The sequence below is a fragment of the Aphis gossypii genome, chromosome 1 (genome assembly GCF_020184175.1).
Source record: "Aphis gossypii isolate Hap1 chromosome 1, ASM2018417v2, whole genome shotgun sequence".
In the NCBI taxonomy this organism is placed as follows: domain Eukaryota; kingdom Metazoa; phylum Arthropoda; class Insecta; order Hemiptera; family Aphididae; genus Aphis; species Aphis gossypii.
Window position 1 is genome coordinate 5,298,687 of NC_065530.1, and position 26,796 is coordinate 5,325,482.

Genomic DNA, 26,796 nt, shown 5'->3' on the forward strand with positions numbered 1-26,796 from the left:
AATTAATTGATGCGTCATTTAAATTTTTTAAAAATAGCACTAAACAAATATATAGTTTTAATAAGAGTGAATAATCGCAATCATTTAATTATAAAATTAACGTGTAAAAAATTGCATAAAAAGGTAACAACATTTTTTTTTATTGAAACATTTTTAACAATTGTGTTTATATTTACAATACCCTCAAATGTATACATATATATAATAATATAACACATAATATGTAACTTCTTAAATCATCTGAACACAAATCAATTGAACTGTGTCTACGATTTTCGCTCGTACAACCACAAACTGAGAAATCCACTTAGAATAACTTTGTACTTTACCTTAATGTAAATTTAACTATTTTAATCGTATTAATTCGTAGATAGGTATACACATAGAACTCAACTGTTATCGTGTAAATTGCACAAATACATACAGAATAGATATAGAATTGTCTACTAGTACTTAAAATTTTCTGAATAGACTAATAGATATAATATATATATTCACCATAAATGTGTAATTTGGATTCAACTCGAAGATTACACCCTTTAAAAGTAAATTGCAATTGCAGCTCAATATTATAAACGGTACGATTAGTGGGATGAGATAAATACGTATTGTCACCCGGATTAAACGTTTTTAATAAAAAAAAAATTAATTCATTATGATTATGTTATGATAGTAAAGTGTTTTTCTTGATAACTATTGATAGATTAATTTAATTTAGACTTAAGTTATTGATGACTTTGTTAAAAGTTCATTTGAAATAACATTATTATTGCAGTCATAGTTAGTATTTTGCTTAATAAAATGTTCAGTACTAATTTTAATATATTTTATAGTTTAAACTAATAAACTGATACTTTAAGTTAATAAAGATTAATGAAGATTAGTTTCATTAATGAATGATATCATACCTGCAATGCAATGGGAGTATTTAAACAAATTATTTTTGTTAAGTAACCACAATTAAAAATAATTGTATCCGCCGGTAAATATGGACGAAGGGAGCTATAGTTAACTGTTACGCGTATTGTTATGACTCTACGCTTAAATTTAATCACAGTTCGTGAAAAATGTTCATAAATGTGCTTTGATTATAAACTTATAGGTATACCCACTTATAAATGAGATCAATAATTTTTTTCAATTGCAGTTATACTATATTTTTCAAAACAGAAAAAAAAACAATATTCACATTTTTTTACAATGCGTTGAACAATTTAAAATTAAGACTCATTTGTAACTTACACGAGTTTGTATTAAATGCATACATATTATATAGTAAAATCAATCATATAATATTATAATATAATGTTAATATAAATACAAAAAAAAGAAATATATGTATAAATATTATTTTAACAACCTATTGTTCATAATTTATAATATTTTATTTCTTATTTATTTATTTTACATTTGCTATTAATGTTTCTAGAATGAAGTAGGAATAATAGTTTTTTTAAGTTTAAAACAAGGTATAAACATTGTAACGAATCACAACTTAGACAACCTTGAATTAGGTGTTGTATTATTATTCAAGCTACCAAAATATAATCAATTTCAATTATTTTTGAATAGATTGAGCTTTACATAAAATTCTTTTTAAAAAACAATGATTACATATCACTATATTTTAATTAAACGAACGTAAAGTGTCAGCATTGTCTATTTATTTGTGTCTTGTATTTAGTTGAATAATATCGTAAAAATATATATGCTTGACAATATGTTTGGAGTACTAAAATATATTCTGTTCATTGCAAATGAAAAACTTTTGTAAAATAAATTAAATCTGTTATAAAGAATACTTACATAATAATATGATTTTTTTTTTTTAAATAACTTATACAAAGATAATTTTACAATACTGTGTATTTTATTTTTTATTAATACGTATATTAATATAATATATACATTTATTTGATAATAACTATATAATTCTATTTCGGTGGTAAAAAATGAAAAAAATATAAATATAAACAGCGAAAAATAATAGGTTTACGGTATATCTTGGTTTTAATGTGTCTTAGTTCATGGACGATGGGATAAATCGGCGTTGGTGTACTTTGCTTTGTGAACTAATTCGACTAAGTTAAGCAATCCGCCTGCGGTAGATTGGATATAGTACTTGGTATGCTTTCGAACGTGGTTCTAACAACTTTCTAAACTTCCCTGATATCTCTAAGAACAATTTGAAATTTTCATCAAAATTGATCTAATAGTTTTTGAGTATAATAAAAGCTACAATTATACATTCGTATTTATATAAAATATATAAATTATATAAAAATGTCTATTTTCGTAACCAATAGCAACACGATTTTATACATTAATAAAATAATTATCTATTTTTATGAGCTATAGCAAAATGTATCTGTGATCCACCCTGTTGCAATACCTATAGGGTAAAAAATGATGAGTTTCAAGAAATATAATATGATCAAGATCTGATGCTAATTAGCTTAGTAGTTTCCAAGTATATCAGTCCTTATTTAAATGCACAATAATTTATATAAAAAAAAAATTAAATTCATAATGTGTCATATTCAGTAAAAAGCAACCAGTTTTTGATAATATAACGGTGTGTGAAAACACCTTTCCTTATCAGTGTTTGTGATTATTATAAAACCAAAGTATATTCACTTTACGGGCATACAGAGATCAATAATATATCGTTATTATTACGATCGTGATTGCGATAGAATATCACCGTAATCGAAGATTTTCGTCTTTCTGACGTTATGACTGAAAACTTCCCTTTACACTCGCCCGGTGGCTTAAATGCAAAGGAATAAAACCATAAGATAATCATATTCGCGGTAAGGTCGATGGAACCATCGAGTGAAAACTGCACTCTCGGAAAAATTTCGGAAGCTCTTCTGCCACCACCGGTGCAGATTGCAATAACCGTTGCAGGCTAATGAACGAGACGCGGTCGTTAATTAATATTAACGAGCCGACGGCGTCAGAGTAATAAATAAATAATAATACGACGTGTTTAAAGCGACGGCGGGTACGAAAACGAAAACGTTGTTACCGGAAACGCACAACGCGCTTTTCACTCCCCCGCCTCCGCTTGTGTTACTACGGTACACACGGCGGAGGGCGGAAACGGAGGGCACCGACGGTTGTAGAAGGATGTCAGGAGTGGTGGAAAGCACGTCGTAATTACAACTACCGTCAACAACAACCAACCAACGAATACTATACGACTACTGCTACTAACACTAATACTAGTTAATACTACTATAACAACGGTTAGTACAATAATATAGGCTAAACCGCCGCCGCTAAGATGTTTTATCTTGCTCAAGTTCGTAACGACCGTTCCGCGACGGCGGAAGGACGCTGGAAGGCTGTGCCGAGATAGATCCCACTTAACTTATCCGGACCGGATAATAACTGGCGAAAAGCGGAGGCACCGCACTTGCGGACGAGTTTCACGGGGAATATTTCCGGTCATTACCGTCGCGCTTCCGAAACGTTTCGCGATCCGACGCCACCGCGGCGGCCGTCAGCTATGAGAGCGTTCGCGGCGTGCGCCGTTTCCAAAGACGGTAACCCTCTCCCTTCCCACTTATGGCACGTGACCGTCCTATCAAGCTCTCCGGATAATGATATCGTATTATGAAGGGCTTTAAGCTCGGACACCTGTAGTGTCGAATAACTTCGGCTGGCTATTCGATAAGAGAAGTAAAATATAATAGGGGAAGCCGATTTATAATTGTTGATAATTTTGTTTTTGTTTTAAAGATCAGTAAATTAAATACACACAGTACTTGATTATACGTCTAGAGACTAAAGTCCATATCGCTCGAAAGGAAACTGTCAACTTTGTCTTATCGCCTCGTCATATTGTCATTATTAAAATCTATATTTTAAGCTATTGAGAGTTCTTCAGAAAGTTATAACATTAATCTTAAGGTCGTCATGATGTCTTACACGCGTAAAATCAATTATGACATTAATGCTTCATTCTTAACAGGCCTGCTAATAAGTTCCTAATCTTAGTTAAATTATAAATTATATAATTATTAAAAATTATTTGTATTTGGGAAATAAATGCTGAAACGAAATATTATTGTATCAACGTTCCTTGATTTGGCTATTGTCAACTGAGTTCAACATAATAATATGATCTAATTCAATTCAACCAACATCTGTCATATTAATATGTGTATTGTTTTATTTGTGTTGTTATGTTCAATGTTTCGGAATGAACAAATGGGAAATTTTTAAATAAAAAGTTTTTTTCATAATGGTATAGTACCTAATAATAATAATAAAGTTTTTATAATCGTAAATATATAAACATTATTCGTATGATTTATTAAATAAAAAAATACTAACAGAGTAAAAATAATAATTCACATATTATTATTACTATTATTATTATTAGTAAAAAAATCGATCGTCTGATTGGTATAGCAGTAGGATAAACCGTAACATGGTAATAATAGTAACAATAACTTTACTGTTTTGTATATATATATTTAATATAATATATATTATCTTTTTTTCTATACAAACAAGTAGATATAAAAGAAAATACAATAAAGGTTTTCATATAAATAATATGAATTATGAATACTAAAACTTGTTATAGCTCAATTTTTTTAAGCATAAATTAATTAAATTATATTTCCAATAATTAAATAAATATATAATACTTACCACCTAATTCATATAAAATTGGATTGAATATTGAATTATAGCGAGAATATTATCTGAATACATAATAACTATATTTTAAATATTTAACCAATTTATACTATATAATTATGTACAAGGTGATTATTTTTTAGTCATTCGTTTTTTAGAAAAAAATTCATTCGAGAAAATTTCGGAAATAATTTATTTAATTATTTAAAGTTAAAACCAAACAATGTTTGGTTTTTTAATTGTATATTCAGAAGATTTTTATGATGATTGAAATATATAAAATCAAATTTTTAACAACCAGTTACTTATACTTATAAGCGCTTAATGTTTAGGTAAGTGGAGTAGTGGACAAACATTTTGCGGTCTATCCCAGTACCACTCAATTCCCCTAATACAAACTTTAAATACACTCTAAGTAAGTACATTTCTAAGTACTTAATTATCACTCTTTAACTATTCAATACCTTATAATTATCGACGGTATGGTTTCACCTAATATCAAAACTTTTAGTTCAGTTTAACTACTGTGATAAGTATTAAATTCAAGTATTTAAACAGAAAATTGTACTTGCAGTCCTAGTCTTTGTTTCTGTAAACGTAAAACCGTTACCTTATGATAATTTTTTAAACATAATTTTGAATTCATATTACGGGTAACTATTAGTTATCCGTTAAAAACAAGGAAATAGATGCTGTTGAAAAATGTGTCGTAACCGATAAAGTACAGACGCGCTATATAGAAGGACGAGGCGTGAGGAGTCGTTAATTTCGAATCCTTGAGTCATTTTACACTTCTAAAAAGAAAAAAAATTAATATATACATCAACAGTTTATTATTGCATATACCTATCTAACCCCAATTTCTGATCAATAAATGATTGATATATTATATTGTGGTATATACATCGTTTATTTTATTCGTAACCACTACTACAAATCTTCCTTAATAGTATTTAAATATCCATAAAAATAGCTCAACCACTTGTATGTCTGACGTCGGTGTATTATATTAGGAGCACATATCATTTTTTTCTTCATTTTTCATCAGTTTAATATAGAAAAATATAATGGTTATTTAAATTTTCGTTTTAATTATAAGAAATTATAGTTATGTAATTAAATATTCATGGTTCAATCTCCAGCTAATGGTAATTTTTTTTTAATCGATTAACAAAATTATGTTAATATACATAGGTATTGTGTTAATTATTATAATTTATAATATTATTCCTATTACGTTTCTATGAATATTAAACCATTGAATAAATGGTAGATAGTATGTGGTGTACTCACATAACTATTATGATGTTAGATAAGTGGCCTGTGTTCTTTACGTTTGTTTGTTAAATGTGTCCGACGGAAAATCCATCGAAATAAATAAGATAAGTACCAAATATTTATTAATAAACGATTCGTAATTTGTAAATTATTGAGTTAGTTGTTTGTCTAGTGCCATTTTATCAAGTATACACCGTATATCAAAACCAACATAATGAATAAAAGAAAAAAAAAACTTTGACATTTATTGTTAAATAATTTTTGCTTGTTATTATGACGTGTGATTTGTGATTCCATTACAACTTAAGTAGGTTAAAAAAACTTTCTAGACTTACCATTTTCAATACAATAGAATCATTTTTGCACTATATATTTAAATACCTAATCAGATATCGCTAACATTTATTTGGGGTTCGTTTTTTTTTTCTATCAATGGAAAGAGTATTAATTTGCAATACCACAGGAATTATTACTATTTAATTTTTTAATTTTTCTAATACATATATACTTTTGTACAGTTTTCTATGATTAATAGAATTAGATCATTATTAAATATGATTTAAATTTAATATATTGACTGGTATAGTGGTGTTTATGATCAAAAATTACTTTGCATAATTTTATGATTAATAATTATTATTCAGGCTTCAGAGAAAATTGTATTAATATTTTAAAAACTAATTTATACAAGACAATATCTTGTGCATAACAATTTATTTGTGAATTGTGTTAGAGAGTCAATAAATATTAAAAACACTAATGTTTTTTTCTTTTTTTTTTCGGTGCTGTGCCAATTTTAACATTTATTATTAATTTGATAATAAAAAAAATATTTATTAAAACTAAAAAATGCATAGCGTTCAATCATTCGTAAATATGTAAATTAAATTGCGCGTACTCTATCTATAGAACCATTCTATATTATGTACGTATATTAAAAACATTGTACAATTCGAATACGCAATTAGTTAGCCCACATTATTATATCATCTAATACAACTGAGATTTTATTTCAATTAAAAGTGGATCTTTAAAAATATTAAGCTATTAATGATATACAATTGGTGGTTGTATGCTTTACGACGTTAATTTTACTTCAGGTCTTTCCTTAGTTGCTATTTTAAACATGTAATTTTCTTTAATTTATTCTTCAATTCTCCATTTAATTTAATTACATATATTATAATATATACAATATACATGCATAAAAAAATTTAATTTAAAGGTTATTATTAAAAGGTATACATATACCTTTATCATTATGTACAAATGTGATCAATATTGCAACACAAATATATTTTAATTTCTTATGGTATTTTCTGTGGTTGTCACAATAACAACATTATAACAAGCACAAATTATAGCGTTCAAACCACCGCACTTTGAAATATTAACCGTTGAATTTCAGGAAAATAACCTCTGGGAACCATGTTCCCAGACATCACATTATGAATAAAAATTGTTTAGCTCATTCGGCATCAGAGACTAAAAAAAAGTGCCCTTCCTAGATAAATATTGATGAGTTTATTTTTCACCAAAAAGGTACGTTATTTTATATAAAATATTTAAGTATAAAAATATAAGCAGTATAAAAATGTTTGACCACTTTTTTTAAGCTTATTGTATTGAACCCTCTATTAAGAATCTATTATTGGTATTAAAAAAGTTTAATTTGTGTTGAATCTCTTTTATTCTAGAGTATCAATATATTATAATGGTTATAATAATTATAAATACGTTCAAGGCATGTATATGTAACTAAATAACTAAATTAAGTGAGTAATTTGATAACTGATTAGTGATTAGTGATCTTGGAAATTAAAAATAAAATCATTACTATGTTTGAAATATAATTTTTATGATAATAACTGCAAGATAATAAATTAAGTTTTATTTTCAAGTATTAGTTTTTTATACTTTATTTATTTACAATTTTACCGAAAGTCGTATTTATATTCATATATTTAAGGTATCACATTTAAAATATGAGTACACCAAGCAAATTATTTTTCAAGTTTTTAAAGAGATTTAAAAATATCTAAGTGAAGAATCTCGTTAAATTCGTCTAAACCAAATTATTATGTTTACTTATCATACAAATAATAGTTTTAAATTTTAAGCGATAAGTTAATTTATTAACAAATAGAAAAAAAAAGTACTTAGTATAAAAAATTACTCATACTGGTCTCTTTTTTTTCAGTGCAAAGGGTTTTTATTTTCAAAGAAAAATGAGGAATTTTGAAAAAAATTTACCTAAAATGTAATGTATCCTAAAAAAATTAAGTAAACAACTAAGAATTCAAAAATAAAACACTTCCTTTCTCCTAACATTCTAATATACTTGTTATAATAAAAATAATTTACTCTAAAACACGTAATCCAAATATGAATAGTTTACAATCAAATTGATATTTAATGATATACCTGATGGTTAAAAGCTAATATGAATAAGATAATTAGGTTACATGGGGAGATTATAAATTTGTAATTACATATTCAAGCACATTGTAGATTTACAAAAGTTAATGATCTTTAACTTGTAAAATGTGTGATTTATAAACAAGTTATACATATTACAATATCCTAATTAATTATGTACATTTAATAGAACCACGACTTCTTTTGTAATATTTGCAATAAAAATTGTAATATACTTATACCAAACTGTGAATATATCTACAATTATTATAATCTTCTAATAATTTAAAATGATGTAATTTATTTACTTAAAATTATGTATTTATTATTGTTTATAATAATTATATACATCTATATGAACAATAAACATTATATGTATGATTTTAAACAGTAATTAAAGCAATACGTCATGCGTAAATATTATGATAACAATCGCAAAATAGTATAAACATTTTATTTATGTTTTTAACTTGCTTTTGTGAATTATGTTAAGATGAATACATATATTAGGTATATTTCTATTAAATCTCCGTACGCAGTTAACCAACACGGGTCCCGATGGTCCAATTTGGAGTTGTTCTTTGTGCAATAGTCTGCCATATATTGTCGTGCGTTTTTAATCAGGGTCTTATTTGAACAATTATGGTTGTCTCCTAAAGCATACTAATATTATATTTATAAAACAAGGATGTCGAGTGGAAAGAAAAAAAAATAGATGTTTAATTAAAATCTAAATGTTATTAATTTGAGTCGATATTTCGTTATAAATATACAATATAAAACTTGTTTTTTTTTTGTTTTTCGATTTACTCAAAATAAAAATTGGTTGATAAAATATATTAATTTAATACTGACATTGATGAAAAAAAGAAAAAAAAATGAAACGTAAAAAAGTATAATGCATATTTAATTTAAACGATATTAGTGTTTTAAATGTATTAAATTAACAAACATTTTACAAATATCCAATGTATATTTTTAATCATAATTCAAGAGTGTTTATTTATTGTTAGTTAAGTTACTAATAACTTTTTAAATTTACTTTACTTAATCGATAATGAATATCTATTGAGATAAAAAAAATATACTTATGTAAGTAAATAATAATAATTTAATTATTGTATGTATCTGTATTTTATAATATAGTATTTAAATATATTATAAGTACATAAAACAGATGTGATATATATACAAAAACTATATAAGTATCAAATAAAATATGTAATAAGGCAAATTTATTTTTATTATTACTAATGACTTTTCTATAGTTTCTTCAATGGTCATTCATGATCCAAAAACGCAATACAAGTTTGTGAATGTAAAAACTAGCCAGCAAAAGATGGAATTTGTAATTCAATTTAATTATAATACAAATTAGTCAAAAATAATTAGGTTTAAAACGGAAACCATAATGAACACAAAGTTACATAAGTGAAAAAATTATTTAAAAGTTATTAAATATTAGGTATTTATTATATTATATGTTTTTCAATTTTTATTCTGATTTGTAATTTATTTGTAGGTATTTAAGTTTTTTAATGCAAACAAGTACTAAACCTAATAATACGCTACATTAGATTCAGCACAATATTATATTTCAAGACGATATGATCAATAGTATGAAACTTAGTACTTAGTACATGATTATTTTTCCAATCAATGTGCAAAAAAAAAATTCAGCATTTTCACGTAATAAATATATATATATTTTTTTTTATACATTAAAATTATACTTGAAAATTGATTCACGAGGTCTGTACAAATACTCAGAATTTTTGTTAAATTACTTTTTGGAAAACACATATGAAATCTAATTAGTTTTCATTTAAACTCAATATAATATGCTAAAATACTCGTACGTACATAATATCTACTTAAATGTTCATATCAATTTATTATTTTGCGTTAACTAAGAGAATAAAAATCCAACACATTATACAGGGTAATTCATAAAATATGATTTTTTTCCATTTTTGTTTTATAATAAATTTAGTAAAATTCCGATTTTTTGAATTTTGAATTTTTATTTCTATATATTAACAGATTATTATCAATTCATTAATACAATTTTTAAATCATAATTAAAAAAAAAAATTAAGAGCATGCTTGGTGTATCACTCTGCATATTAAATTACAATTGTATTTTTATACAGATACGATTTTATAAAGGTTTATAAAAATATATATATATACATATTATGTAATAATATTGCATAGTACAATAAACATAAAAATAGAGAAATTGATTAAATGTTTTTCCATAAAGTTAAAATTTATGACAACAAATAGAAGTTGTGTTACATTTATTATTATGGTTTTCAAACTAAAAGTATTAGTCATGAATCATGATTTTCTAGCTAATATTTACACAAAAAAGTTTTATTTCTCATGAAAAAAGTGCACATTTAAGATTAGTACACAAATAACCTGGCTGCAAATAAATGGTTATTAGGTTGTAATAATGTTATTATTTCTATAAATATTGTAATATAATAATATATTTTTACATTGATGCAGTGTAATTTATCAATTTATCATTTATAATTTATATGTTTTCAATTTAACTTGTATGATCTATTTATATCACTATGGGTTTTTTACGATCATTATAAATGGTTTTGTTTTTAAATATACATTAGATAAACTATAGAAGACTTTTTTCCCCAACTAAATCTTGTAAATGAATAAAAAATAAGTGATTTTTATCTTTCGGTATTTACAGTTTAAGGAGTTTTCTTTTTTTTTCTAATATTGACAGGTGGTGATAACTCTTTAAATTAAATTGTATTTGCTACGACATGCATTCGTTTATAAGGTATATAATTAAATATAAATAAACTGGAAAGAATCATTATTAGACAATAGCGTATAGTAGATAAGAAATGTTTGTCGAGGGTTTTATATTGACGGTGGTCGACCCTATAGCATTTATCTGTCAGGATGGTGTATGGTATACGTAGGCTACTGATACATTTTTCATACTTGTTTATGTCGGTTGTATTTTTGGTGGGCAACTATACCGGTGGCGGCTATGTAAAGGTGTGCAGTGGTGCGATTCCCGCGGGGGCACTAAACCGACGTCGGGCCAAGCGTAGTACGAGTGAGTGAGAGAAGGAAAGAGAGTACTATTCGCCCCGAAATTGCTTGTTTATTTATTCAGTGGCTTCGCATCCTGACTAGCTTGTTGGCCTGACTATATTTAATTAAACTAACGCCTCCCGGGGTCTGGACTTGTAAACTTTAGACACGGTGCATATATGTGCACGGGAGTAAGACAAAGAAAGTGTGAATGCAAGGGACACATAATGAGACATGACGATAGAGTTAGCAACGGTAGAAAGCCCGGCGTTGGTGGCAAAGATGGTAGAGCCTTTTAGCACCGATAAAATATTTATAAATCTCCTTGACGAATAATTATTACGCATAGCGCACATCTTCCATTATACGATGGAGAATGAAAACTAAAACCAATTCTCTTTGTCTGGTTGAAGTTTAGGAATCACTATCTATATTTATATACTATTTTGAATTGGCGTTGACAACACCACTTAGTACGACAAAAAAATTATGGAAGTGTAATAAAAAGAAAAATAAACAATCTACTCAGTGTTTTTCCTAATTATATTGTAATCAAATAAGATTCACTGCCCTGATATAAAAAAAAAAAAATAAGTTTGTTTTTAAAGAGAAAAATTTTATACAAATTAAATTACGAATCATATCTTTTGTGGTTGGCTCACACTATTAATACATTTTTCATAGGTTTTTTTTAATTCTGAATATAATTGACTTGCGATAATAATCAAATTTCATAGAAAAAATTGAATTCAAAAAATCTATTTTTATTTTTTTAATTTTAAAAATATTAACTTTTGTGTTATACGGTACAAATTTAATTAAATAACTAACCTAACCTAACTATATTTATCAGAAGAGTAAACATTTTTTATATAATATATATTATAGTTTATTTTAATTTTTTATTTTGGATTTAATTTATTATTGGAAAAAATTGACATACAAAATACATTTACCGATGTAAACATGTTTACGCTGAAAACACAAGCTAAATCGTTATTCAAAATAGCATTTTATTAGATAATTAAGTAACATACGTTGTATTGTAGTTCTTTAATAAATTAATACATTTAGAGATTTAGGAGATAAGTTAAGTTCTTATAACTGGAACTGGGTACTGCAGCTATTAGAATATTTTATAAGCACCAGATACGCGAATGCGTGTAAGTTTTTTATGTAGCAAGTTAAACATTAATGTGGGATGTACATAATGCTAAAAACTATACTGTAGGCACACTTGTGGGTTATAAAAAGCAATACTTCTTAAATGTATGTATCTTATTAATAATAATATTTTACATTCAAAATTCAAATGAAGATACAAATTTTTATTTTATTTTTTAAAGAAAATGTTGTTTTATCACAATAAAATTATCGTGAAATCATAGTAAATATAAACATTTACATTTCACAATGATACTAAATTCACTTAATGTTCACGTTTAATAAAATATGAGTTATTTTATGGTATTAAAATGTAATGTATATTATAATATAGTATATCGTTTATGTTTAACTGTTATCTTTATATGTATATTCATATATTTAAGTTTGCACCAGACATACTGACCTATACTCATAACATATGAGTAATTTACATAAATGAATATTTTGATGCAGTACTTAAAACAAAATAAAGTAAAAAATATTATAATAGTGACTATAGTTTTTTATAGTCAACTTAAAAAATATAAATATAAGTTTGTTGAAGAAATATAATAATATATATATAGCGAACGGGTCGATAATAATTGTTGAGTACAATGAGTATGAACTTGTTAAGGCTATATTATGTAAAATAGAAAAAAATGTAATGTCAGAGCCTGCCAAAGTATCATGTACCATTGTACATTGTACTGAGGTGAATCAAGCTGATGCGAATTTATTCAGTACTGATGTTTAACTCTTTCAGCTTTTTGGTAGTGAAGTAACCGAACAAGCAAAATTTCAAAATATATATTTCAAGAATTTAAAACAAGTTGTTTTAAATACCTAACAATAATAATTGTTAATGTTCAAATTAAAATGAAAAAAGTGTTGATCATAGTATTAAAAAAAAAAATACTAATCTTCGACTAAAAATCATATAGTTTATTTCTTTTTTATCTTTGAAAATTCTCATTTAATACTAGTAAAAACATGCATTTTATTAACTTTTAAGTTTTAATCAATGAAAATGTTCAAAACTAATTATTACTCATAATATGGATGTTTAAATGGTAATAAGCGTAAGTAAAGGTAGCATAGCATACTAATTATTTATTTAGAGTTCTACTATTATTTTTGATGCAATTAAAATATTCGTTTGACGTCTTGATGCAAATGTCCAAAAACTTAATTTCATGTCGGATTATTTGCTTTGAGGATTTTAATTTTTTTTTTTTTTTTGGATTACAATTGTAACGAAAGATTTATGTGAAAAGATAATCCTTGGCCATTTACCTTCACTTAGAAGCACAGTTTTAAAGCACCGGTGGTTAAGCTTTGGGTAATTGGTTAAAACATGTATATTTGCCAACCCCGCGACTCCACGTTCACAAAGTATACGATTGTAGTTGAACATAACATTAAGCAAAAAAAAAAAACAATAACTAGAACATAAATTATATTAATTAATAGTTAAAACAATATTGCATAATAATTCTAACAAATTTTACTGTAAATAAATTATATTTTTACTATTTTATAATGTTAAATCAACATAATATTGATTTTTTTTTTTAAAATTCCTATCTATACTTTTTTTTTTTAATCAATTTAACTGTGAATTATATTTTTTTCATCATTTTAATTAAACTATTTGAATTCGTATTGACTTAATTTAAATAAACTGTAACATACCAAATAAAACTATTTACATATCAAATAAAATTTTTATTGTGTATTTTAGTTTTTATTTCTAAAAGAATGTTGCCTCATTATTTGTTCAATACGATTTATAGTAACCGCTAGTCTTTATATTTGTGAGTATTCCAGAAACAAATTTGATATGAGCGATTAAAAATTATGTATAAAAATAAATACATTTTTTAAAACGATTAATTGTATGCTAATTTTGACGTTTTATTTATTTTAAATTATTCTTATGTTCACAAAGGTTAGTTAAAATATATTAATATTTATAAAAGTCTCTACATAATAGTTCATAACTTTAGAAGTATGATCAGATGCTTTAAGATAATCAATTATTTGTATAAAAACTAATTTTAAATGTATTATATTATAACAATTAAAAATTTAATGGTTTCTTAAAATATCTATGCATTATCGAATTCCTACACTGTGGTCTATAGCTATTATATATGTGTAAAAACTAAAAATCCTTGTGAATGAAAATAAAATATAAATAAAATTTTTAAATCTATACGCGGTCTTCCGTGGAAGACGGTTCAATTTGTCCAGCTAACGAAAACATATGTATTCAAGCCCGAGTCCGGTACGTGACCACACAAGTGAGGTTGATATGGGGTAATGTCGAACTCTGTTGTAAGAACACATCCGGAAACTCTATATGCCTGTACATGATCTCAATACAGATCATATACATAGTAAATGTATACATGATACGTGCCATCCCAATACATTTAGTTTTGAATTGGAAATTTTATGGTTAGAGTCTTAAAAAAAAAAAAAAATGTATTCAAATAATTATATTAAACTATGGAATATAATTATACTATAATTAATATCATTGATTGCATTAAAATATATACAATATCAATATTTTGTATTTACTTTTTAGTTTTTACATTTGCTACTGAATACATTTTTCATAACTACATACTACTTAGAAATTAGAGTATATTATATAATGCATTTCTATTTGTTATGATGTCAGACTGAATTTATTGAACTGAATTTTTTTACAAATGCACAAATGATAAATAATAAAATGAAAAAAGCGAAAATCAAAATAGGTTTTGGCTGTATGAACATGTTAAAATAATTAATTATAAGAAAATATAAAAAGGATGAGTAAAAACTATTTTTAAATGCTTCAACCGGAACTAAAAGTTGATTCTATCGTAACGCGTTGAGTATACTCGAACATAAAAATAATTATAGATACAAGAGTAAAGGACATGTAAATTAAGTTTAACTAGCGTAAATGGAATATAAATAAAGTCAATAATTACACCCTTGTTTACGAACAAACAAATGTAATTAACTTTCATTTACTTATCCTAAGACAACATACCTTTAGGTTATGTGATATTTTTATTATTTAGGAATATGTGAGAAGGATATTAGACCTTTTGAATTATATACATATGTATTATATATAGTGAAATTATAGAAGTGTTGATGAACGTATTCAATCAGTGAACCTTGGTATAGAATAGAGTAAGTCAAACACTTTACATAATTATAACTATCTAACTTATACTAACTCTTCTATACCAATTATCTAAACATAAATATACATATTTTTTAAAAATTGCGATTTTTAATTTTTGATGATAAAAATTATTTAAATCACCATATATTTTTGATTGAATTGAAAAATCAATTATTACAATAAATATTAATAGATAATTATTATTATTTTTAAATTTATTTCACATTAAATCAAGATTTGAGTAATATGTTGCTGTTTAATTTTCTCTTAAGTTATTATGACTGTTATTGTTAAAAATGTAACATAAATATATATATATAGGAATATAAAAATAAAAATAGAATGACTAATTTAAAAGTAAGTTACACATTACAAGTTTTACAATACAATGTACCTAATTCATATTATGATATGGTTAAAACATGCGTTACGTAAAATCAGACACCAAAGTAATACTAAAATTATAATAATTTCCATTTGGATGAAAATAACTAAGATACTGAACGATTTTATTTATATATTTTGTGAATCCAGTTTACGCTACAAGCAATGTATTGGGCAATGGTTATTAAGCATAGATATGTTTTCTCGGTGGATAATGTACTACACCGTTGTACATTACATGCGTATATAATAATAATAATTGTATTATCCTTAATCCTTGGTAGTATTGTTTGGCTGAATTTAAATAATTATTAAATTCGTTTTATTTTTATAATATTTTAATAATCATTGTTATGTTTATTTATCACAGATTTATTAAAAACACCGTTTAGGTAGCTTAGTAATAAAATAAATCAATCCTTTAATGTTCATACAAAATATTTATTTGTACCTGTTTTGCCTATTTATTACGCCGTGTTATAATTATTATATTTAAATATGTATTATTCAACCGACGACTTAAAACCTGAGTACCTGACGAGTTGACAGATTGTCAACAATAAATGTTTATTGATTTTTTTTTTATGTTTTTAATAATGTTTTAGATATTATATATTATTATTATTTTATTTTTTAGGTATTTGAAAACTATTTAATATTCACATTGTGAAATATGTATTTGTAATTGAAATAATCAACCATACGATTATTATTCTTGATTATATTATATTGTAATAATATAGTGTGATTTGTATTTAAATTTTTAATAAGGCGAATAACACCTATTAAAGTTAATAAAAGAAGTTTTATTTCAAACACCACATACAAAAATAGTATATAATAGTCATTTATATTCTCAATATATACTAGAACCTTTGATTGGTCAATGTAATGGTATATAATAATATATACGTAGGTAACCCAAAATTGTCGGTCGTAAATCTTTTGAAAATACATTTCACTGAAATGATTTATGAAGTACTTTTCTCTATATAATAATACTACTACTACTACTAATAATAATAATAATATGTACGTGGCATCTTACCTTGTACGTGCCGAGATTGTTGACTACACATGGAAGGGATGCATCTCTCCCAAGCGACACTGTAACATTTGGTATAGGCTCTGCGAAATTCGGATCGTCGGTCAATACTATAAAACAAATTTATTTATAATTTAAAATTTTTTAAAAAATTATTAAATATTAAATTATAATAATAACTAAAATGATTAAGTTTGTATTGCATTAAAATTGGATCTGACTTTTAAATGGCACTATATTATATTATAATTGTATTACGTTTAAATAAAACAAAAGCTACGTTTTTGTTTTATTAAATTAAATTTAAGTTATTGTATACCTATGTAAGCTAATATTATTATCATGTAATGTCCTGCATTAAAACACTTCATATGCAATTAATCAAAATAAATTTATCTTACACATAATATTATATTTTATTTATTAATAACATTTATCATAATATTACAATAACTAATAAAATATAAAAACATAACTATGTATATATTATTTCATACACATTTTAACAAACGTATACCTAGAGTTATGAATAAACTTGAGACCAAGACCAGATATTGAATTTATAATCAAACTGAGTCACAACAAACTAATGATAAGTCACTCAGTCACACAAAACTTGTCATAACTCGTTAATCATTGTAATATATTATTTATTGATAATATTATATTCATCCGATTTTTAATACTTTAATAATTGCACAAATATTAGTAATGGCATTGACAACTAACATAATTATGAAAAAACGTTGTTTTTATACATGTATATATATATTTATATATATTTATTATTAAATTAATAATTGTTATTTATCAATTACAAACGAATTCATTATATATTATTTTTATAAATTGAATTTTAAGATAATCGAATTAAATATTGAGTAAGAATTGTTTTGTTTAATATGAAAAATGTATTATTGTAAAAATATGTAGAAAACGATTTATTTAGTAACATTTTTATCCTTGCGCACTGATCATCACGCTGAAATTATTAGACGTATACAGGGACAAGGTACATACCCATGCCAACGAAATAAATGTGTATGTAGTATTATACTTGTGTCAATAATTATATTACAACTTATGAAGGACATATAACATTTTAGTTAAACACTTCAGAAAAAATCCAAAATAAATGTACACCATGGTCAATTGAATTTTATAATTTAATATAATTTTACTATTTTAATTGTTTTAATAGTGACAGTGATGGTGTAACACAAATTATGTTTTTCAAAATAATCATGTTTATCAATATAGTACTTATAGTAGCTTAATTATTATTATTCTCAGTCACACCCGATCGGACGAAAAATAAACCGTGGAAGCGAATGAAATTTAAAATACTTTTTCCTTGCTCAGCGACCCCGGTGCTTTTATATGCAACGATTCCCGGTTTTCATCATTCGACTCGTTCACCGAGACCCTGCTCTTCGTCGCTTTGAAACGAGACGTGGCTCTATGCATATTATGCATACACCTACAGACACGCGAGTACACACACACGACACACACGCGTTTTAATACGAAATATATGAATTCGTATGTGTGCGCGTTTGTATATAACGTATAATATAGCGTGTTTTCTGAAAACAATTTAATCTCTACTCCAGTTTTTATTATTCGTGCGTGAAGTGGCCGAAAATTTGATATACCCCGAGTTTTTTGGCTGCACAGATCAAGAGACGGGCAGTGCTGTAGGGCGGCGGCGATGGTAGAGTACATCCGACGACAAAAGGACGTGGGACAATTCACCTTTATCCCGGTCTCCGGTTTCACCGGGGTGTAGAAACGTCGTCAAAAGCAGCCGGTCCACACCGTCCACCACCCGACTCGCCACCTCCCCCCACACTGCGTTCCAGCTTGTAGTGACAACTCTGAGCTCGCATTAATCATACGCGCGAGTATATCGTATATATATCAGTGAATTTCCAGGGCTTTATTACGAACGAGTATAATAATTGCCAGCACTATGCGCTTGTCTCATCTCCCCCCCGCGCTCGCGAACCATTGGAACGCGGTCGTTTCGATGATTTTAGGTACAGAATATGTGGGAGCTTAATCAGAGCCACGCGATCTGGAGAAAAGTCTAAAATTAAATTAAAGCCATTAGCGACAATAGACGAACTACTCGGGCTACATCGATGACTACGAATTTATATTTCAATTTATCACAGCGTGAATTTTAAGTCGTCAAAACGTTATTTATTCGAGATTTGTAACGAAATGTAAAATCTATTATTCATCAAATAAATTATAGAAATACTTTAATATTCTAAGATAAAATGGTTGCATAAAATTGTTTGTTATGTATAACAAAAACGTTTAAAAAAAAAAAAAAGTAACATATAATTTATTTATTTCAATAATTATCGTGTTGATCATGTTTATAAGTAACGAGTAACGGTCAACGGATTAGGTTATTAAATAGAAAATTAGAAAAATAATATAACCGATATCTAGAATATTCTACTAAGTATATAAAAATAATTGGATATTAAAATTAAATAATTTAAGTATTTTAACTTTATAAACAATATTCCCAAAGTTTATTATTCAAATTAATAATTGATACAAAAGGAAAACAATGCAATAAAAAAGATCTTAAGAAAAAATTTTAATCTGATTATTAGTAATATATAATATCCATATTGCACTCTTATAATCATACGAATGAATTAAAACAAATTAAAATTTTAATTTTTCAAACTAAACAGTTTATTGTAAAAAAAAAAAATAAAAAATTATATTTACCTGTAATAATATTATTTAGAATAATAATTGTAACCGGCCTCTTACAATGAATTTTTAAATTATATACAAGACAAGAATTGAGTAGGCCGAAGGTATATGCTGAAAACTTTACTTCTCTCAATGAATAAATAAATGCAATCCCGTTGCAGTTAAAAATAAGTACATTTTTAAAACTAATAGAAATGGTTTTTATATAAAACAAAATAAAAATAATAGATATCTTATAACAATATTATGTAAGACTCATATCAAAATAAATTAAGTTTATACTATACCACATAACTAATTATTAATATATATAATAATACAGAAGAAATAGCTTTAAAATTCAATAATTTTTTTTGAATATATTTTGTTTTTTTATTTTTTGTTTATACACTATTTATTATGTATAAAACTACTCTTATTGACTCAACAGTTGAGATTACATGGTAAAGAGTCTATTCCATCCAGAAAAATGTAATTTTTATGAGAATAAATTTAAAAAATTAATTATTATATTACTCACGGTTGTACATACAGTAGAATATTTTTTTTATTGTTTTGTTTTATCGATCAATAATTATTTTAACGAGCTGAATGAGTGAAAGTTATAAATAGTATTTAAATATACACAACTAAAAATAAATTACAGTTATTTTTGCAATTTATTATATTAAATGCAAAATGTTTGTCTTACCTAGCTAAATACACTGAACTCTAATGTCTAACAATAAACTATACAATTTTAAATGTGCATAATTTTTTTGTAATCGACTTTTAAGACTTACGCAAACATTAGACACCTATATTAATATCATGGTATTTCCATAAGTATGTCTCGAACTTTACATCTTGTTAATGGTTATTAGTAAAATGCTAAAATTAAAAAATGAGTTATATAGAAATAATAGTTTATTTGAATCCCACAGAAAATTTCAGTTGAATTGTTTTTAAAAGTATTATATTACGTAATATTGTGGTTATTAAATTTAACTAAAAAAAAAAAAAATGTAACGATAGCAATTTAACACATTTTTTTCTACTACGATAATTGGTTTAAAAATTCATTCGGTTGGTATTAGAGGTGTACCTACTCATCCTGCTGTGGAAAAATGTAATTTACACGAAACATATAATTCGTACACGAGTTGATGTAAATAAAACAAGGAAAACCAACTGGTACCATCTCCAGTACTAGGAACAAGTAGAAAACTATTGTTCATTAAATGTGCTGCAGCTGGAAATAACGGGAAATACTCTGAAATGGAAAACGAACAGTCACCGATTTACTTGTAGTGGTTATAGTGTTCGTATACCGGGTGATTCTTTTAACAGAAAACATTATTGTTACTGTTTACCCTGAAAAGAATATTTATTTTTTTTTATATATATAAAAATGTTTTTTTCATAATGTAACCTTTAAAATATACGATGTCGTATGGTTTTACACCTAAACAGAATCATTTTCTTGTAATATCCATTAGTAAATAAAAACTTATATGTAACTAAAATTATTTTCAATTATTTAAAGTTAAGATGATCGATGTAATTTAGTTAATTCCAAAAGCCTACATTTTTAATAGTTGTATAGCTATATCCGTCGTTACTGGATCTATATTTTGTATTCATTAAAATCTTCATAAAAACACTGTTTGAAACTAAAAGCATATTATAATGAGTGTTTTATGTAAAAATAATCACTCTGTATACTGAAAATACGTCTCAGTGATCTACTAAGAGACTATATTCGCGGACGGGTTGGTTTTCGAGTCACCGTTTTTTTTTCTCTCGCGCCACGCTTGTAAAACGACTGTGATAACGACCAAACATTATCATTACTGTTATTGTACACTCAAAGATACAAACGATCTCACATAAGCTTAAAAATTATGTATTATGTTATATACGTACACGCACGTAACCAATATTGTTTTAATAAAATTAATTATTTTTTATGACAGTGACAGTTTTTATCTAGATGGACACGATTAGACTGACAATACTATTAACATAAAAAAAATATAATGTCTTAATGATTTTTACCAAAAAATGTGTTAATCAATCGAACAATGTGATGAAACGTTTGAAGAGGGTGGAAGATAGATTTTAATATGAAACCATATATTGTATAACGCTTGAGTGAACTAAAATTTTTATTATTATTGGTTCTCTTATTCATTTTTTTTTTTTTTTTTTTGATAAAAGTTTATAAACAACAGCGTCTGGCAGTTCATGCAGTTTATCTGAGATATTAACTATACAAACTAAGTGTATGATTTGTTATTTAACTTTCCAGGAAATAATTATTTTTACAAATGGTCACAATGATACCTGTTCAATTAATGTACCCGTTGAGGATATTGGTATATAAATCATTGAAAAAAAATGATGATGGTTTCCAAGTATACTATGAAAACGCCCACAGAAAAATATTTGTTCTTTTTCAAATATTTTCGTATAAAAATCTTAGGGTGAGTAGCAGCATAATTAAAAATTAAAAGAGTTAAACTTGTAATTTTACCAAGTGCTTAATATGCTTCAAAACTATGGGATTCTTGAAGTAATCTTTGTCTCTTTGTTGGCGAAAATGTAATAACGTGTAATATAAAATCAACTAAAATAAAAACACTCACTTTGAATTGTTTCTCAATTCATTCTCCACTCAATATTTTAAATGTTTTATTGATTTAATTTTTATGAAAAATATGTACCTATCATATTATCAAGACCACGAAAAATCATTGATATTGAAATACATTTGTGATGTTTATTATAAAGAATCTATTACGATGCCGACAAACCTCATTTTTATTTCTTGCGACAATAGCCCTGGTCTCAAGCATAGCGTATCATGAAGATGGTTAAAGCGTCTGACGACAACTTACTCACCAGTACGATAAAACAACACGATGATTGCCATGTCTAGGGAACTGTTCTCTGTTGACGGTATTCAAATAGCACGACGTCTAGATGATTAAGATAGAAATAATTTATGAGCATGAAATCATTTTCCCGACAGGGCAGTTAGACAGAAGGATATTCATGCACATTGTATAATAATATTATTACAGCTAAGAAGTTACCAGCACCATTTAACTCGTATCATAAACTTATATGTCCTGTGCCAAATTCAAAAAAAATTATATTTTAAATACTATTTGTTTTATGATTTTAATATGAAATTTATTTGTTGTTGGTATTTATCAATAATATATTTTTACGCAATCAATAAAAAATTGCAATGAAATTATTAACTTTTTTTTACGAACATTATGATTAATTCTTTATTTTGTCTACATGTTTTTAACTATTCAGTTTTGAATTACAACTATTTGCAATAGTGTAGGTTTATGATAATAGTCTTCTTACGTACTAGTCTTGGTACCTATTTACTGTAAGACACGTTGAATATCCACATATAATGCAAACTAGGAGAGATAAAAGTGGAAATTTCAAGTATTTTTTCGGAAATCCTCAACACCTACAACTAATTGTATATTTTTTAACAATTGAAAAATAAATAAAACATAACTTAAAACCATAATGTATATAATATATAAATATGCTAAGGTTTACAGTGGGTACAAATATTTACATAGTATACTTTATAGAAGACGGGGAGTAAGTTACTATAATTAGAAATATAATAAATATTTAAATTCAATGGCATATAATTGTATATGAAACATGGTTCTGAACAAAGACGACCTGTCAGAGTATAAGATTTTATAAATAAGTATATTTTTTAACATTGCTTTTTAAATTTATTTATTTCGCTAATATTTTTTGTATGTTAAATTTATATAATTTATTTATTATCAAAATTATCGTTTTTTAACCTTTTGTTACATTTTTAAATCTTAGGTACCTTTGAATATAAATCATTTTTAACTTCAAAATAATTTTCGAATTTTCATGATGTTGAAGAAACTTGTTAAAATTCTATATTCAAAAGTTCAATAAAATGTGCTGGCAGATAAATTGTGTTCATTTTTTTTTTAAATTAGTTAGACTGAAAAATACCGATGATACTGTAAAATATAAAATATATATGTACATTTTTTTGTTGGATATGGTTGGATAATATAGTTGGTAATGTAAAATAATATTATCATATAATATGTGCTTAATTTGAAAGTATACCTAAGTATACTGTTTCATAAAATAATATTATATTCCAACACATATAAGTGTATAATAGTATATTTTTGAATTTGTGTGAACAATAGAATGATTTACTCACTAATACAATTATGTTGTAAATGTAAAACTACAATGGTCTTTTTCAATTAAATGTTTACACGACAAATAACCTCGATTTTCTTTTATTATTTGACACTTTATTTACAAATTCAATCCCCAGATGTATGGATACTGTTTCGTATTTAATAACTTTATTTTCGTTATCGTAAAATTGGTTCAATACAAAAGCTATATGAATAAAGATATGATAGGAAAGATATTGTATGAGATGCACCGTAACACGCATGCTTAAAATACCGTCCCGTTTAACCACCTCCTTATGACAAATTTATGAAAAGTATTACAATCAAAAATAAAAAAACAAGATACAAACGAATAAAAGTCTCAACAATCATAATATTATAGCAAACATTGTAAAAATGCGTTCAACGATAAACAACAATAATAAATCGTCAGATTTATGTAAAATAACATTACTTTAGCTCACACACACACACACACACACACACACACACACACACACACACACACACACACACACACACACACACACACACACACACACACACACACACACACACACACACACACACACACACACACACACACACACACACACACACACACACACACACACACACACAAATACCGTTGAAGCTGAACAGGCCTAATAGAATATTTTACAAGCTTTTTATTTTTATATTAAATGAATGCTGGAAATATAGAAATGTACATTAAATCGAGAAAAAATTAAGTATAATTTATTCAGTACCAATTACAATTTCGAATGATCATTTAAAGTGAAAAAATAATACATTTTAACGTGTAAATTATCATTGTCATTTTAAAGTGTCCCGTATTAAGTTTGTTGGTACTAAGGAATAATTTAATTTGTTGTTCAAATAAACAAAAAGGACTATCCCATTTTAAAAATGACGTATAACGATTAATACCTTATAATATCATAAAATAGATAATTTTAATTTTTGAATTGTTTGTTTTATAATATATGATGGGGAATTTGTTTTTGTTGAAAAATTTAAAAAATATTTTTTTGTATTTTTGCTTTTAACATACAAAAAAAAATGGGTTTTATACCTATTTTTCATACTAAAATTGTAATTTTTAGAAAATCTGATATTTAAATAAAAATTAACGATTTATTCTCTATTAATGTTGTAATTAATGATAGAATTTACAGTAACTTACTCAAGTATACATTCAAAACGTATAAAAGGTATCTATTTTCTCCCCCCCCCCCTAAGACTGGTGAATTTTAGAATTTTGTTTTTGGCAGCCGATAAAATAGGATACGCAAATGGTTGCCACGACCATCGATAATCAACATGTTCATTGATCCCAATCCCCTACCACCACCTTGTAAATATATTTTGGATCTACGATTGCTCCTTACACAATTTTGATGAATTATATTAATGAAATAAAAATGCTACTATTTTAAATTTAAATAACAATATTATTAATTTTATTTTCAGACGTAAACCAAATAAGTAAATATTGTTTCTGTTTTTTATTTATTGTAATCATATATTTTATTTTTATTATCTATTGAAAAAAAATTATCACTTTTAATAATTAGTTACAAAGGATCGTATAAAAAAGAATATAATTAGAAATATATAATATATAATATATACCTACACATATATATTATGTTTTAAATAATTTATAATACATAAGCAATACATAGAAAAGAGCTTAAGAAATTTTCTATATGAAAAAAGAAACACTATAAATATTGTTTGAGGTCATTGATAAAATAAAAATAAAAAAAATACCATACATTTTTTTCCCTCTAGCAAAGGAAGGTCAATTTCCGTAGAAGAGTAAAAATGAAATAAAAAAAAAATAGGATACGTAACATTGAGCGATGTTGGAGAGTATGTCATTTTTCGATTAAAACATTTTCCTCAATTCTTGGAGTTTCATCTTAACATATTTTGAAAACATATTGTAAACATTTTCAAATGTAAAAATAAGTTTATTTTTTTAATAATAATATACCTACTGTTTTTTCATAAATTATCATTATTTTAATTTTAAATTTGATCCATAAAATTATTTAGTTCATTTTTAATATATATCACTAATGCAGTAAGTTATTTGAAACTCTCAAATTGACAATATTCCATAAATATTTAATGGCATTAAAATTTTGTGCGTAATATACATGTAATATGAATAAACCTATAATTGATATATTGTACCTTGTTAAACCTATATTTTCAGATAAAAATTTCCTATAATATAACACAATAATAAAGTGTGGTATCTATGTAAATGTTAACAATTACATGATTTTACACAATGTATAAATTAAATTTTTTTTTTTTCGTTTTCATTTTTATTATTAAAAACCTAACAAACTAACGTTATGACATATTTTAGTTATTATAAAAACATCATAATACATTGTAACGTGTAGACTTTTTTATTTTTGTTTTTATAAATAATATTAAAATATGTATAACCTATAACAAGGTAACTTATATCAGTTTTAAATTAATTATTAACGTTATACTAATTGGTAATTATCATTACTTCTAATAAATTTTAGACACTAACAATACAAATATTATTAATTAAAATCAATATTTGTTTACGATTGCGTTAATATAATAACTTAATTTTTTATTCA

At 25.4% G+C, this 26,796-nt stretch overlaps 1 protein-coding gene across 2 annotated transcripts in view; it reads right to left on the minus strand.

Moving 5' to 3' along the window:
- Positions 1 to 26,796, minus strand: part of LOC114121663 (lachesin-like) — a 119,967-nt gene that overhangs the window by 50,709 nt on the left and 42,462 nt on the right. For both annotated transcript variants that reach the window (XM_050206336.1, XM_050206333.1), the window contains exon 2: positions 17,202 to 17,308. In XM_050206336.1, coding sequence (XP_050062293.1) covers positions 17,202 to 17,308 — 107 coding nt within the window. The remainder of the gene's footprint in view (positions 1 to 17,201; positions 17,309 to 26,796) is intronic.